Source organism: Leucoraja erinacea, chromosome 15 (assembly GCF_028641065.1).
Source record: "Leucoraja erinacea ecotype New England chromosome 15, Leri_hhj_1, whole genome shotgun sequence".
In the NCBI taxonomy this organism is placed as follows: domain Eukaryota; kingdom Metazoa; phylum Chordata; class Chondrichthyes; order Rajiformes; family Rajidae; genus Leucoraja; species Leucoraja erinaceus.
The window spans coordinates 38,906,619-38,923,089 of record NC_073391.1 but is presented as its reverse complement, the minus strand read 5'-3'; the positions used below and the strand labels follow the sequence as shown (position 1 = coordinate 38,923,089).

The window sequence follows — 16,471 nt, the reverse complement described above, 5'->3', positions numbered from 1 at the left end:
TGATAGGCCGAATGGCCGAAATCTTACTATCACTTATGATCAACCTTTTCCCTTGGACCCGATTAAAACCCTTCATAATTTAAATCTCCTCCATGCCTTTTCTGTCAGTTGCCTTTCTGTAGCCAAGTTATATTTTGTGAACTAAATGAATGCTAATTTAAAAATAATTGAATTGATTGATATTCGCATGGTGTAGAAGTTCTAATTTCTTGTTCCAAGACTCTAACCAGTGCTTCCACCATTCCAACATTTGGCAAAGCAAGTTAAACGCCCAAGGTAGGCACAAAATGCTGGAGAAACTCAGCGGGTGAGGCAGCATCTATGGAGAGAAGGAATTGGTGAAGTTTCGGGTCGAGACCCTTCTTCAGACTGAATAAGGGTCTCGACACGAAACGTCGCCAATTCCTTCTCTCCAGAGATGCTGCCTCACCCGATGAGTTTCTCCAGCATGTTGCGTCTCCCTTCGATTTTACCGGCATCTGCAGTTCTTTCTTAAAAGTTAAACGCCCACTTACCTGTAGCCCCACTCGGATTCTTTTGGTCAAGGCTCCATCCGGGAAGGATGCTTGCACGCTTGGAATGGTGGTGCTGCTCAACATCCCTCCTTCCGGCCCCATTTGGTTACTCTCTTGCTTGATCCGAGACACAACAGCAAAGTACTGGGGAAAGTCCTTGGTGACCACGCGGCAGATGCGCTTCTTCTCCAGCTCTTCGGGGCTGTCGAGCTCTAAATGGGAACACACCCGAGACGGCAGTTTTTGAGAGCGCTTTTTGCCTTCGATAAATGCCATCTTTCATCATTGCCTTCCAAAAAGGTGTCAGACTGAATAGTTTTCATTCATCATTTTTTTTTTTTTAATAAACTGGTGAAAATTACAATACATCATCAGGCCACGAGTTAGAGCCATTGACTAGGTCTGGAAAATTGATCTTAGACACGTCTGAACATAGGTTAGCAATCAGATAAGTCTGGAATAAATTTGTATCAATAGTGGCGACTGGGAAAACATCAGATTGACAATTCAACCTGTCTAGTTCCTAATGTTCTGAAGGAAAGAATATCAATCTTCGTTAGATAGTCATAAAAATGCTGGGAGTAACTCAGCGGATCAGGCAGGATCTCTGGAGAAAAGGAATAGGTGACATTTCGGGTCGAGACCCTTCTTCAGACAGAGTCAGGGAAGAGGCAAAGTCCAGCTTACTACCAAGTGGTATGAATATTGATTTCTCTAATTTAGAGTACCCTTACATCCCCTCTCTCTCCATCCCTCCCCCACCTTAGTTGCCCTACTAGTTTCATTGTCAACCTGCCTGGTTTCACAGTTCATATTCCCCCATTATCACCTTTTCCTCAGCCACCAATGGACATTGTGGGTTCACCTTTCCTTGATCATCAGCGCTGTCTTTGAGTTGTTCTTTTCATAACCTGTTTATTCATCTGTTCTTTGTACCTTTCCATATCTCTAGTTTCCCTCTGCTTTGTCCCTCGTGACCAAGCTCCTGCTTTACTTTAGACTTTACAGATACAGGGCAGAAAAGGGCCCTTCGGCCCACCAAGTCCGCTCCGACCAGTAGTCACCTCATACACCAGCACTATCCTACTGGGGGGGCGAGGGACAATTTGTACCAAAGCCAATTAACCTACAAACCTGCACGTCTTTGGAATGTGGGAGGAAACCAAAGCACCTGGAGGAAACCCACAGTCACGGGGAGAATGCACCAGCCTCGTACAGACAGCACCCATGGTCAGGATTGAACCCGGGTCTCTGGCGCTGTAGGGCGGCAACTCTATCGCTGCGCCACTGGGCCGCTCCTGGCCTCATGAACATGGTTACACCTGATCATTCATATGCTGGCGACTGATACCATAAATGTCAAAACTTTAAGCTTGGCTTGTTGTTCCACAAGCCTATCCACCTCTCTATTCACTTTATGGGCACTCTTTAAAAACAAATTTTCAGACTTCCACCCTCCTTAAGATAAATTAGCAGTCCAACATATTTTTGGAAGGTACGATCATATTCCTGGGACTCAAAGAGGAATTAAAAACCTAAATATTCCCTTTGTGCCAATTTCTTTGTCCAAAAATACTTCAGTGGAGCACTGCAGGGTATCTTATGAAAGACTTGGTATGAAAACAAATAATAGCATTAAAAAAAAAACCTGACGCTAAAAATAACTCTTGTCGTTGTAAACCCGAAACAAAAACAGAACAAGCCGGAAATATTCAGCAAGTTATTCAGCATCCTTGGAGAGAAAAAACATTAACTCTGATTCTTTGCCAGACCCGATGGATGTTTCTATAACTTTGCTTTTTTAAAAATTATAAATACAAGTACTGATGGAAGTAATTGTTTTGTACATTCGCTATCTCATCAGTTTTTACCAACAGCACCGTCATATACTCTCTGACCATCCTCCTACTTTAGCTGTGGTTTAGTTTAGTTTAGAGGTACAGCACGGAAACAGGCCCTTCGGCTCACTGAGTCCAATCCCGCATACTAACGCTAACCTACAGGGCCAAGTTACAATTTTACCAAAGCCAATTAAGCTATAAACCCGAGGTAGACAAAAGTGCTGGAGAAACTCGCAGCATCTAAGGAGCGAAGGAAATTGGCGACATTTTGGGCCGAAACCCTTCTTCAGACTGATGTAGGGTGGGGAGGCAGGAAGAAGAAAGTGTGAGAGGAAACCGGAGCACCTGGAGAAAACCCACGCAGGTCACGGGGAGAACGTACAAACCACGCACAGATAGCACCCGTAGTCAGGATCTAACCTGGGTCTCTGGCGGGGTAAAGCAGCAACTCTACGGCTGTGCCATTGTGCCGCCCCGAAATCAAATGTTTTACTGCACTCACATACACGGATTTCTTCATTCCACTATTTCCTGACTCAGCAGTGTGCCGCATATTCCTGCTGTTAATATTATTATTTTTACAGTAACATACATGTCCAATTCCAGCAATTTGTTATCTATCGGCAGATCTACGACGGGCAACCCTCAATACTTGCATTCCTAGAGTGAAGGAACGGGTGTCGTTTTGGGTCGAGGCTCTTTTTCTGATGAAGTGTCTCGACCCAAAACGTCAACCTTTCCTTCTCTCCAGAGATGCGGCCTGTCTGTCCCGCTGAGTTACTCCAGCTTTTTGTGTCTATCTTTGGTTTAATGCAGCATCTGCTATTCTTTCTTACACATACTTGCAATCCTGTTTCTTCTGAATTACCCAGAGCATTATAATGCTGTTGCAATCACCCCGTCTGGTGTCATCAGTATTTCCACAAATTTGACTGCTGTAACTATCTGCAGTTTAGGTCAATTCTTGCTCATCCTCTGTAGGAGGGTAGTCAAAGATAACATGACAGTGCACAGTCATGATGAGATAGCAAATTTATAAAATGATCACTTCCATCAGTACGGAGAACAACTTGTATTTATAAGGACCCTCCACAGCCAATAATGGACCATTGTGGCTTCCACCGTGCTTAAGTCATCGGTGTCAGCTCTTTGTTCTGTACCTTTTAGTACCTCGTTTCCTCTCTCCCCTGACTCTCAATCAGTAGAAGGCTTTCAACCCAAAATGTCACCCATTACTTTTCTCCAGAAATGCTGCCCGACCCGCTGAATTGTTCCAGCATTTTGTGTCTTATCTTTGGTAGAAATATATAATCTGTAGTTCCTTCCTACACATGGAATTGTACAGAAAAGGCCCTTCGGACAGTCACTCACTACTCTCTGTGAAAAAGACAAACTTGCCCCGCACATCTCCTGTAAACTTAGTCCCTCTCATCTTAAAGCTATGTCCTCCAGTTTTTGACATTTCCGTCCTTGGAGAAAGATTCTGACTGTCTTTACTTTCTGTGCCTCCAACAATTTTATGTCCCTCTATCATGTCTTTCTTCAAGCTCTGATGTTCCAGAGAAAACAATCCACTTGTGTCCAATTCTCTCCTTGTAGCTAATAAGGAAGCATTTTGGTAAACCTCTTCTGCACTCTCTCCAAAGCCTCCACATCCTTTCTGCAATGGAGTTGCCAGAACTGCACACGATTCTGCAAATGCGACCTAACCCAAGTCATAGAAACAGAGAAAATAGGTGCAGGAGGAGGCCATTCGGCCCTTCGAGCCAGCACCACCAGTCATTGTGATCATGGCTGATCGTCCCTATCAATAACCCGTGCCTGCCTTCTCCCCATATCCCTCGACTACACTAGCCCCTTGAGCTCTATCTAACTCTCTCTTAAATCCATCCAGTGACTTGGCCTCCACTGCCCTCTGTGGCAGGGAATTCCATAAATTCACAACTCTCTGGGTGAAAAAGTTTTTTCTCAACTCTGTCTTACATGTCCTCCCCTTTATTCTAATTGTGGCCCCTGAAAGTCCTATAAAACTGCGACATGACTTCTCGACTCTTATATTCAATGTCTCATGCGTGGTCAATGGTAAGTGATTCCTACTTGTCTGTGCTGCTGTGTTAGGTTTAATTTAGAGACACATCTCTTTGGCCCACCGAATCCGCGCCGACCAGCAATCCCTGCACACTAGCACTATCCTACACACACTAGGCACAATTTACAATTTTACCAAGCCAATTAGCCTACAAACCTGTACGTGTTGGAGGAAACCGGAGCTCCCAGAGAAAACCCACGCAGGACACAGGGAGAATGTACCAACTCGATACAGACAGAGCCCGTAGCCAGGATCGAACCCAGTTTTCTGGTGCTGTAAGGCAGCAACTCTACCGTTGCACCACCGTGCCGTGTTCATAGCTTTCTGTTTGCGATCTTTCCACCCTTAAGTCATCTCATTTGTTTTTTCCCCCCTTCTCTTACTTACTGCAGCTGCGTCACTCTTCCTCTCAAATCCCTATTTTTTGCAACAAATTTCTTGGCAAACTCCCCTTCCTGAACCAAACATTTGGCATGCATGATTAAATGCTTCACTTAAGTAAATGGACCAAAAGTGTAACCACAGAAATGACTCATTGCTGTGTAAATTGCTGAAAGGAGCAAATGCCACCAACCACATTTGCGTCAACAATCCCCCTTTGGTGTTAATCTAAGTGCAAGATCCCATGGGCGTTACCTCTGCCCATTTAAGACGCAAGGAAACCAATTTTAGTGGGAATGACGCAGATTCTATATATCGGCTCTATATCCTTCCTATATATATATATACACATATATATAAATAAGTGTAGGCTCGGCGGTTATTTCGCTGAACGCTTCCACTCAGTCCGCCTAGGCCTACCTAATCCTCCGGTTGCTAAACACATTAACTCCCCCCTCCCATACTGACCTTTCTGTCCTGGGCCTCCACCATTGTCAGAGTGAGGCCCAACGCAAATTGGAGAAACAGCATCTCATATTTCGCTGGGTCACCTTATAACCCAGTGGTATGAATATTGACATCTATAACTTCAATTAACATTTGCTTTCCCTCTCTTTCCATTCCTCCCCCATCCTAGTTCTCCGACTAGGTCGACTGTCCTCCTGATTAAATGTTATCTTTGTACACCCCGTTGTCACCTTCCCCTATCTAACAATGATCTATTCTACATGTTCCTTGAACTTTTTGTCCCCTTTGATCTCTCGCTTTCACACCTTGCCTTTCCACATCTCCCTCTCCCCGACTCTCAGTCTAAATAAGGGTCTCAACCCGAAATGTCACCCATTCGTTCTATCCAGAAATGCTGCCTGTCCTACTGAGTTACTCTCGCATTTTGTGTCTATCACAGAGGATTAATGTGTGCCAGGCTGTTTGGCTAAAACTGCTCCCTGTTTAGTGCAGGCATTGTAAGAATATTAAAGTTGGTGGATCAAACATTTTGGGATGTTTGCTGCTAAGGTGTGGTCCCAGGGGAGTGGGCTGTGGGTGGGAACAGAGGAGGTTTACAAGAATGATTCCAGGAATGAGTGGGTTAGCATATGATGACAGCAGTGGGCCTCTACTCGCTGGTTGAGGGGCGAGGGACTTCAGTGAATCTTACAGAATAATGAAAGGCATAGAGAGAGTGGATGTGGAGAGGATGTTTCCACTGGTGAGAGAGTCTAGGACCAGATGCCATAGCCTCAGAAAGGAGGCGAGGAGGAACTTCTTTAGTCAGAAGGAAGTTAATCTGTGGAACTCATTGCCACAGAGGACTGTGGAGGCCAAGTCAGTGGATATTTAAGGCAGAGATAGACAAATTCTTGAGTAGAACGGGTGTCATGGGTTATGGGGAGAAGGCAGGAAAATGGGATTAGGAGGCAGAGATCAGCTATGATTGAATGGCAGAGTTGACTCAATAATGTGAAGTTGTGGAACCAGGATAGTTGGTCAGAAATTGGTCGGAATGATAGGAAGGTACAGGTTAGGACCAGCTGGTCTCAAAAGGAAGGACAGTCAGGGAGAGATGAAGGAATATGGTAATGGTGATAGGCTGACAAGTGTTTATTTCACTGCAAGGGTTATTGTGGAGAAAGCAGATGAAATTAAAGTGTTTGGAATGGTGCTTGGGACTGTGATGTTGGGGCCATTGAGAAAAACATAACTGGAAGAGACGACTGACAGCTCAGTGTTCTGGCCTTTCGGTGCTTCATACATGATGGAGAGGGTGGCAGCAGAGATACAGGAGTTGCGTTACTAATCGGGGCACTGTCATGGCCACAAATCAATAGATGTAGGATCAGAATTAGCCCTTTTGAGGCCCATCGAGTCCACTCCGCCATTCGATCATGGCTGATCTATTTTTCCCTCTCAACCCCGTTCTCCTGCCATCTCCGCATAACCTTTGACCCTCTTACTAATCCAGAACCTATCAATCTCAGTCTTAAAAATATCCAATGACTGGGGCAGCACTGCTGTCTGAGGGAATGAATTCCATAAATTTGCCACCATCTGGCTAAAGAAATTCCTCCTCATCTCCTTTCTAAAGGTACGTCTTTTTATTCTGAGGCTGTGCCCTATGGTCCGAGACTCTCCCACAACTGGAAACATCCTCTCCATATCCACTCTATCTAGGCATGTCGCTATTTGGTAGGTTTCAATGACATCCCTTCTCAAACTCCAGTGAGTACAGGGCCAGATAATTCAAACGCTCCTCATCTATTAACTGGGCTCATTCTCCTAAACCCCCCTCTGGACTCTCTCCAATGCCAGCACATCCTTCCTCAGATATGTGGTCCAAAACTGCTCACAATATTCCAAATGTGGTCTGACCAGCACCATACGAAGCCAGCATCACATTACTGCCTCCAGCATCACCCCTGGCCAGATCCCCATCACTCTCTGTGTAAATATAAAAACTTGCCCCGGCACATCTCCATTAAACCTCCCCCCTCTCACCTTACAGCTATGGCCTCTAGTGTTGGACATTTGCACCCTGGGAAAAATACTCTGACTGTCTGCCCTATCTATGCCTCTAATAATTCAATATACTTCCATCGAGTCTCCCTCAACCACCGATGATCCAGAGAAAACAATCTGAGTCTATCCAACCTCTCCCTGTAGCTGAAACAGGCAACATTCTGGGAAACTACCTCTACATCCTCTCCAAAGCTTCCTCATCTTTGCCATGGGGCGACCAGAAGTGCACGCAATACTCCAAAAGTGACCAAACCAAAGCCCTACAGAGCTGCAGAAATGTTATCATTGCCAATGGTGCTAATGTCACTGTACATTAGAAAAGAAAAGAGTACAGTGTCAATATTTTCCTCAACGTTCAAACTTTTTTCAAATGGAATTTCTTTATTTTTCTTCTTTTTGGAAACCGCCGATAGATTTCTCTGGTCTCGCCGATAGATTTCTCCGGACCCTCCGTCCCCATTGTTTAATTATTCTGTATTTTTTGATTATTCTGTATCTTCTCTCTTTCTATTTTTTTTATTTCTTTATGCACAACTACTACGGACTGACGCAAAACTGCATTTCGTTGTACTCATACTTGTATTTGTGCGATGACATTAAAGGTGAATTGAATTGAATTGAATCTTCAAAGCTGTGACCAATATAAATAGAGGTCTCCCAGGCACTTGACATAACGATTGGAATGGGTCAAAAACAGTGGTTTCGTCAAGCAGTAACCAATATAGCTACTGGAAGTGGATGCTCACCTTCATCCATACCGTTTAATATATCACTGAGCTCCTGGTCTTTGTAGTCGTACTGGTGCTCCTTCCAGACTTCCCCATTCTCACTCCGGAGTATGATCAGCTCCCGTTCTTTGTCTCGCATTGAACCAAAGTGTGGTATCTCCACAATCACAGGGCTGGAAAGAAGAAACACTGATTGCATGATCACTCCTCGGCACCCCAAGGCATGTCCTTAATTCTTCCAACAGCTATTTGAATTTCCCTTTACAACATGATTGAGTTGGGGGGTTTTAAACCCGTTTCACTGCTCCTACCCAAACTCGGGTCATTTTTATCCTTTGATTGAAGAAACCATTGCTACACTCAAGATAAAGCTCGTTCATTTTTGCTACATGTTTTCACACCTCTGCAGTAAATTTATCAATTTTGTTTTTTCTCCAGTACAATTCATGGCCATTTAACAACCCATAGTCAAAAAGGTTGTAAACACAAGGATTTAAACTCAAAATGTAAACACAAAAAAATACATTAGGATGTTATATCGACATGGCCCTCATGAAAGCATGAGGACAGTGTGTTTTACAGTCAATTATACAGGGAGTATTACAAAATCAATCGAAGATTAAATCCTCAGAATCTAAGCGAGGAGAAAGTTGCTGGTGGCAGTGCAATTTACACATTCAATCTCTAGAATTAGCAACTTAAATACTAAAGAATTGAGCTCGAGAATGGAACTTCGTAGCCCTTTGTAGGATTTTCTTTGCCCCCAAAAGCTTTTAATTAAGGTTTCCATCCGTTGAAAGTATCATTACTTTATACCGAAACAATCGACAAAAAACAAAATGCAAGACTCGCTATTTTATGGTTACACACCCCAGACCTTTCTCTTTCTCTCTCTCTTTCTCGGCCAGAATTTTGGAAATGAAGAAATGGTTCTCGTGTTTCTTACATTTCTAACATTCCACTTCATAATATTCAACGCTGGGCACACACACAGTAAACCCCTATTTTTTTTTGCTTACAAATATGCCGATAATGCGCGCATGATCATTGAAGGATGCAATGGAGATACAACACGCTTTGGTGCCCCACCTTGAAAATACAGCCTAACGCGGCACCAAAAACTTACTGTTCACTGTAAGTACATATCATCAGATTGATCATTTCCTACGTGAGGTGCAAGCCAACCAGAATGAAAACATGGATATAGAGAACGTACCAAACCATTGGTAATCGAGGGACGCGTTTTTCACCCGAACTTTACCAAGCAGAAACGCTAGCAATACCATGATGTATCCGACTAGCTCCTTACTAAATATCAAATTTTTTTGAGCAGATATTTTTCTGCAATGTTTTGAGGACAGACACGTTAAAATACCAATTTTGCTGTTTTTAAGAATGTCTGAAAAAAAATGATGGTGGACTTTTCCCCATTGTTTTACAAGTGTGGCCTATGCACGTCTAACAAATTATTTTGTTAACATGGAAGGCATTTAGCCGGGTCGGCAGAAAGGTTGGCAAGTAAATGAACCATTGCCTGATTTTTACTGACTTCAGTCGATTTAACTTCTTGTTACCACCCCCTGTCCCTCCACCCGACACAAAAAGTCGCACCTATTTCCGCTGATACCTTCTCTATACCCAATATTGGATGTGAAGAGCTGTCACTTATCACTGAATGCAGTTGATGCAGCTGAAAGATTCCCGACGGATGATGTAAAGCAGTTATGGAGGCAGAATGCTTGCAGTGAATTAGAAACATGCCTGTAAGCGCCAAGCTTAAAACAACAGTGCTTCAATAGATCAAGCCAGTATGATTTTCTCTCAGCGACAGAACTGAAAGTTGTGTGTGGTGGTTTTTTTTTTCCAAAAAAGAAAACAGAAAAACATGGGGGATGACTCAAATAAATAACTAAGAAAATGAAGAGAGAGAAAAAAAAAAAAAAAAAAAAAACTGCTGTGACAGTTTGTATCTTTTTAATAAACAGCCTACCCAATAAATTTTGTTCCTCGAGGACCAAGCTGCAGGATTCGGCTAACCAAGCTCTCACCCTCGTTGAGAGGGGGAGGGTTGGTAGGAAGGTGAAGTTTACTGAAAAAACATCCATGCAGCAGTAAAGGGAAACAAAAAGTGGAGAAAAAAAACAATGAAGAGACTGTCATTCCGAACAGTATCTAAGATTTGAATGGAGCATTTGCAAAACTTATTCTAAACAGAATGAGCAAAAAGGTTACCAGGTACTGCAAAATAGTTGGAACCATGTGGCAGTTGTTCAGAGAGGAACCTTAAAATTGGGCGTTTGCAGTTGAACAGACAAACATGTCCAATTTTACTTTCCACCAATGGAATATTATGGTCTTTCAATTTGGCCATCATTCATCCTTCCACATTTATCCTGCTCACTGACTGATTTTTGAGAAGATGAAACTCGCAAAGAAACAGCACACAAATTGTTAAAAGTCAGCTTTCCATGTCCCCTCCCTCCCCAACCTCCAAAACCAAGAGCTCGCATACAGCTATCTGTGACCGGCAGCGTTAATCCACGACGAAAAAAAAAGTGTAGAAGGTGAGCAGTGTGGAATGGATCACCGACTGCAGAGCGGCAAACTTACCCCAAGAACTGGGCACCTGATGGTCCAACTTCAACCAGTCGACTGGCCAACCCTTCCCCTTCCACCATGGGCGGCGGGCTTGCCAGTTTGTGCCTCTTCACCAGGCGGCAGGTGATGCGCGTGGGCGCCGTGCACTTGCGGGGCGGGATGACGATGCGCATGCCGTTGTGCCGGCTGCCGCGCATCGAGCCGCCGCGGGCGTCCACCATGAAACTGACGAGGAAACTGCAAAGGGGGGGAAGAAACAAAAAAGAGAGGGGAGAAAAAAAACGAGAATGAGCGAGTCACTTTGGGATCAGGGAAGCAAGCCAGTGGCTGTTTACCCACCGTCCACGGACATGTCGGCAAATTATCCGCTGCTACCGGGGAAAGCACCCACGATATTCCCAGCCATCCATTCAGTGTTGTCAACATTCAATAGTGGGAAACATTTGGAGGTTTATGGTAAAACAGCAAGGGAACGGAACTAATCAGATAGACTTTTCAATGGTTCGGCAGGAATGCAATGGCACAACGACCCTTTCCAAGGCTAAGGCTTTGTAATATATTATCTCACAGATGCAAAAGATCCAATGATCATAAGATGCAGGAGCAGAATTAGGCCATTTGGCCCATTGAGTCTGTTCCACCATTCAATCATGGTTGGTCTATTTTTTCCTCCCAACCCCATTCTCCACCCCCACCCCTTCTCCCCCAACCTTTGAAGCCCTTACTTATATCAATCTCAAAATTACCCAATGAATATCCACTGCAATCTTCGCTTTGGCTCCGAAAAACGTAATTTTATTCTTGTTCCTCTCTCAATCTGACAATAAACTCACTTGACTTAAACCAAACTGCTCGTCTGCGTTTAGACAATAGGAAAGCATAGATTCACATGAATGAAGGTATCAGCTTCTGACTCCGAAAGGAAGGTAATGGGAATACATTTTAGGTGCAGGAGTAGGCTTGTTCGAGCCTGCACCGCCACTCTCATGGCTGATCATCCAACTCAGTATCCCGTACCTGCCTTCTCTCCATACCCCCTGATCCCCTTAGCCACAAGGGCCACATCTAACTCCCTCTTAAATATAGCCAATGAACTGGCCTCAACTACCCTGATTCCAGAGATACCACTCCAAAAAAGTTCTTCTCACTCGGTTTTAAAGGATTTCCCCCTTTCTTAAGCTGCTCTTAACGGGAACTTAAGTTTGTAAAAGTGCTGTGTTTAGACCTAGAATAGTGAAAGCATATCGAGCATCTCACTTGAATGAAGGTATCAGCCTTGCTGGGAGACAACCTGGATAAACATAGACAGCCTGGAAATGAGAAGGTAATGGGAATACATCCTTCCCTTTCTCTGCAACTTAAAAACACATTTGCTCGATTGTAATCATGCATTGGATAGCACGTTAAACCTCGCAATCTCCAGGTGTGGTCTCACAAAAGCTTTTTCAGATTTTGAGACCAAAACTGTACGCAATACTCCAGGTGTGGTCTCACCAAGACCCTGTACAACTGCAGTAGAACCTCCTGTACCTCGGCACATACAACAATAAACTTAACTGTAAAATGCGTGGATAAATTTTTCCCCCACCATCTATGCTTCAAATAAACTTAACTGTAAAATGCGTTTTTCCCCCACCATCTACGCTTCAAATTGTCCGTTTTGCTGTAAATTCGTCAATCTGAAATGTTGTGTTTTTCTCTTTCAAAAGAAACTGCCTGACCTGCTATCCATCTGCTGTTTTTTTCCTTTTTCTTCAAAAACCTCAATTAAGTGCTATTTACCATCCACTGGGATGTCAGAGAACTTCCCAAATATAAAATATTTTTCCAATCGCAAATATCCAAAACGCTAATCAGCAAGTTTTATGCAACATATTTTAAATTCGGATTATTCTGCGATCATCTGGGATTAGATGAAATTAATCTTTGCGTTTTCACTGCATCATGTGGCAAGGACACATACCAAGTTCAGCAAACAGCCAAAGAAATCCCTGCTGGAATGCAGTCTATCAAACTGGAGTTGAATTGTTCGGATGCCAAAACCTTGTCAAAGCACTCCATGGGGCCAGGCACTTTCTAGTTTTTTGGGGTTTTTTTTTAAAGACTGGAATATTCTTCTGGTGGAAGCCTGAGAATAATTCACTGTGCTCCATAAAAATTACTGGAACTGGAACTTAGCCCTGTGAGGCATTGTATTTTATCATGAATGCTGCTTTGATTTGCAATATGAAAGGATTTGACTTTTGTGTAAGAAAGAACTGCAGATGCTGGATTTGTCTTTTGTTATGTTTTAAAATAAAATTGTACAAACTTACAGACAAATCCTTAAAGTGCCTTGTTTCCAAGGGATGGGATTGTTCAATCAATGTCATCTTCAGTTGCTATGTTTTTATTACTTACTTTTAACAATGCTCATGTTACATGGATCACAGTGCATTAATGTAAGCCAGTCCACAATACCGGAATTTGAAGGTTCCTTGACCATAATACACTAAAATAAATTAATCACAAATACCATGCACCTCTAGGAGCTATAAGGAGCTAGACTTTCCCCTAAACAGTGCAAAATCTCCTCAAGGTATGTCTACTTTGAAGTTCTCCTCCTCTCTCAGACTAAAGTTATGCAACACCCTCCCCTTTGTCTCAGTTTCACACCTTACACTTCCTTATCTCTGTGTCTCCCTCTCCCCAGACTTAGTCTGGAGAAACCCTTCTTCACCTGCAGTTCCTTGTTTCTACATTTTAACTGAATACAAGGACTTCTCTTCCTTTTTATGTTAAATATGCAACCACCACGCCGAATCTTAAGAAACCAGCAGTGGAGAGGATTCAACTTTTGAAATACATCGAATAGATAGGAAGAAAAAATGCTTTGTGTAACCAAAACACCTAAACGTCCATTAAAGCGTCCTCACTGGAAGGACGGAACATTGGCACAGCGGTAGAGTTGTTGCTGTCTCACAGCCCCAGAGACCCGGGTTCAATCCTGAATATGGGCGCTGTCCGTAGATAGTTTGAACATTCTCCATGTGACCACGTGGGTTTCCTCCGGGTGCTCCGGTTTTCTCCCACATTCCAAAGACATGCGGGTTTGTAGGTTAATTGGCTTCTGTAAATTGTCCCTAGTGCGTTGGTCGCTGGTCGGCGCGGATTCGGTAGGCCGAAGTACCTGCTTCCACATTGTATCTTCAAACAAAACTTAACCTCTGTAAATTCAGCAAGGATATTGCCTGCAAGACATTTCACAAATCATTCTGGATTACGCAAACTGCAATTTACCCCGAATGGATGGGGCTGGAGATGAGGTTGACGTTGTCCAGTGTATCTGCCGTCCAGCTGAATCTTTTCAAAGAGTCGCTGTCGTACTCCCGAGAAACCGCAAGGTGCTACAGGAAGAAGGTTGAGAGAGGAAATAAACAGTCACAATAATATCAAATCAAATATGCATGTTTGCATGTGATAGTACCAAGTGGTATTTCCCTCCATCCAATATTCCAGAGACCGAGGAACTCAAGAGGGACAGGCGCTCGAAGATAGACACAAAAATGCTGGAGTAACTCAGCGGGACAGGCAGCATCCTTGGGTGATGTGTATAGGCCAAATGGGGGCAGGGGGGACAAATGTGGAGCATTTTGGTTAGCATAGGCAAGTTGGGCGAAAGGGCCTGTTTCCATGCTGTATATTTCTAAATGATCATAGAGACTTGTAGCATTCTTTGGAAGATGCAAGGACCAAGTCTTCAACACACCTCACAAAAATTGGAGCTCATGAGAAATATAATCTGCTTCTGAATGAAAATGTACTTGAGTTATGATGGACCCGTTTCTAACGCAGTCTGATAAGAATGTGTTAAAGTGCGTTATTCTAACGAATGAAGGAAAGACAGTGAAGTGAAGGAGTACCAAGGCATTGAGAATTTATGATCTTCAAGATTGCGGTAGGATCATGAAAACTAAAAGACACCTACAACATTATGCTTTAATCCATGAGATTTTAAGGCAGAGACTGTATGCATAGGGTGTATAAATGGGGATGATAGTAGAAAAGAGGAATAATTCTAATATAAAACACAAGGGGAGCTCATTCTTGAAGAAGGATCTCAACTCGAAATCGTCTCTCCAGAGATGCTGCCTGACCCGCTGAGTTACTCCAGCATTTTGTGCCCACCAGCAAAACATTTGAGTAGTATTTTTGAATTTGGATCAAACAAACTCATTCAGGAAAGAGGAAAGATTTTTAACGATAGGACAAAGAAAATAATAAAACTAGAGGCGACATAAGGATACCATTAACAACATAGCTGGAAATGTGAAGAACAACAAACATTCGTTAAGTATGCCAAGAATAAACAAAGAGTGCAAAGGGGGATTAATCCATTGAAAATCTAATGGGTTTCCAAAGGGAGATAAATATTTGAAATATTTAAGTGACACTTTTCAAACAAAAGAAATGTTAAACTAACGCTTAATGTTAAATGTTAAACACCAGAATTATCGTACATTTAAAGATGAACCGGACTGAAAAGGTTTCAGGAGATTGCATATTGGAGTGATACACCAAAATGAACGTAACTTTCAATAACTTCCTTAAATGTCCTTTTTCAGGAAATCCAGAAGCACTTCACAGTTAATGAAGTACTTCTGAAGAATGGTCACCTTGTCGTACAGGAAACAAACCAAGATGTTTGCACACAACACAGTTCATCAAACACCAATTAATGGCCTGTTCACTTCTCTCAGTGTGTTATGTACAGGACGGAGGATGTCAAGGATGCAGGGCGGCACAGAGGTAGAGATGCTGCCTAACAGCGCCAGAGACCTAGGTTTGATCTGGAGTACGGGTGCTGCCTGTACGGAGTTTGTAAGTTCTCCCTGTCACAGCCTGTTCCCCCCCCCCCCCCCCCCCCCCCCCCCCCCCCGGGATCTCCAGTTTTCTCCCACATTCCAAAGGCGTACAGGTTTATAGGTTAAAGGGCTTCAATGGCTGCACAGGGTGATCACTGGTCGGGACGGACTTGTTGGGCCGAAGGGGAAACAGGCGAGGGACAATTTACAGAGGTCAATTAACCTGCACATCTTTAGAATGTGGGAGAAAACCAGAGCACCCACGTGGTCACAGGGAGAATGTACAAACTACATACAGACAGCACCCGTGGTCAGGATCGAACTCGGGTTTCTGGCACTGTAAGGCAGCAACTCAAATGATGCACCACTGTGCCACCATTCATGTATAGCCTTTTCTCTGACTGGATAGCACACATACAGAAGCTTCTCACTGTACCTCGGTACACGTGTCAATAATAAACTAAACCAAGTCCACACTGCAGAACAGTGGCACAGCGGTAGAGTTGCTGCCTTACAGCGCCAGAGACCCAGGTTTGATCCCGACTACGGGTGCTGCCCGTACGGAGTTTGTACATTCTCCTCGTGACCACGTGGGTTTTCTCCGATATCCTTTAGCTTCCCACACTCCAAAGACGTACAGGTATGTAGATTACTTGGTTTGGTGTAGTGTAAAAATTTTCCCTAGTGTGTGTAGTATAGCGTTAATGTGTGGTGATTGCTGGTCGGTGTGGACTTGATGGGCCGAAGGGCCTGTTTCCGCGCTGTATCTCTAAACTAAACTATCCTGACTTGGAAATACATTTCTGTTCCTTCATTATCGCTAGGTCGAAGTTGTGAAGCTCTTTACCCAATTGAGATAAAAATTAGTTTTGAAAATTGTAAGATGAAAATGTACAGCCATCTTAAAATCGACATGCAAGCAAGCGCCAGAAATTTCCAAACAATTCCTTCAATAATT

At 43.4% G+C, this 16,471-nt stretch overlaps 1 protein-coding gene across 16 annotated transcripts in view; it reads right to left on the bottom strand.

The window, feature by feature from the left end:
• Positions 1-16,471, bottom strand: part of ank3b (ankyrin 3b) — a 287,522-nt gene that overhangs the window by 54,540 nt on the left and 216,511 nt on the right. For 15 of the 16 annotated variants that reach the window (XM_055647217.1, XM_055647218.1, XM_055647209.1 and 12 more), the window contains 4 exons: positions 13,949-14,055; positions 10,682-10,906; positions 8,090-8,244; positions 516-727 (listed from right to left, as the gene is read on the bottom strand). In XM_055647217.1, coding sequence (XP_055503192.1) covers positions 516-727; positions 8,090-8,244; positions 10,682-10,906; positions 13,949-14,055 — 699 coding nt within the window. The remainder of the gene's footprint in view (positions 1-515; positions 728-8,089; positions 8,245-10,681; positions 10,907-13,948; positions 14,056-16,471) is intronic. The other variant, XM_055647210.1, reaches the window with a different exon arrangement.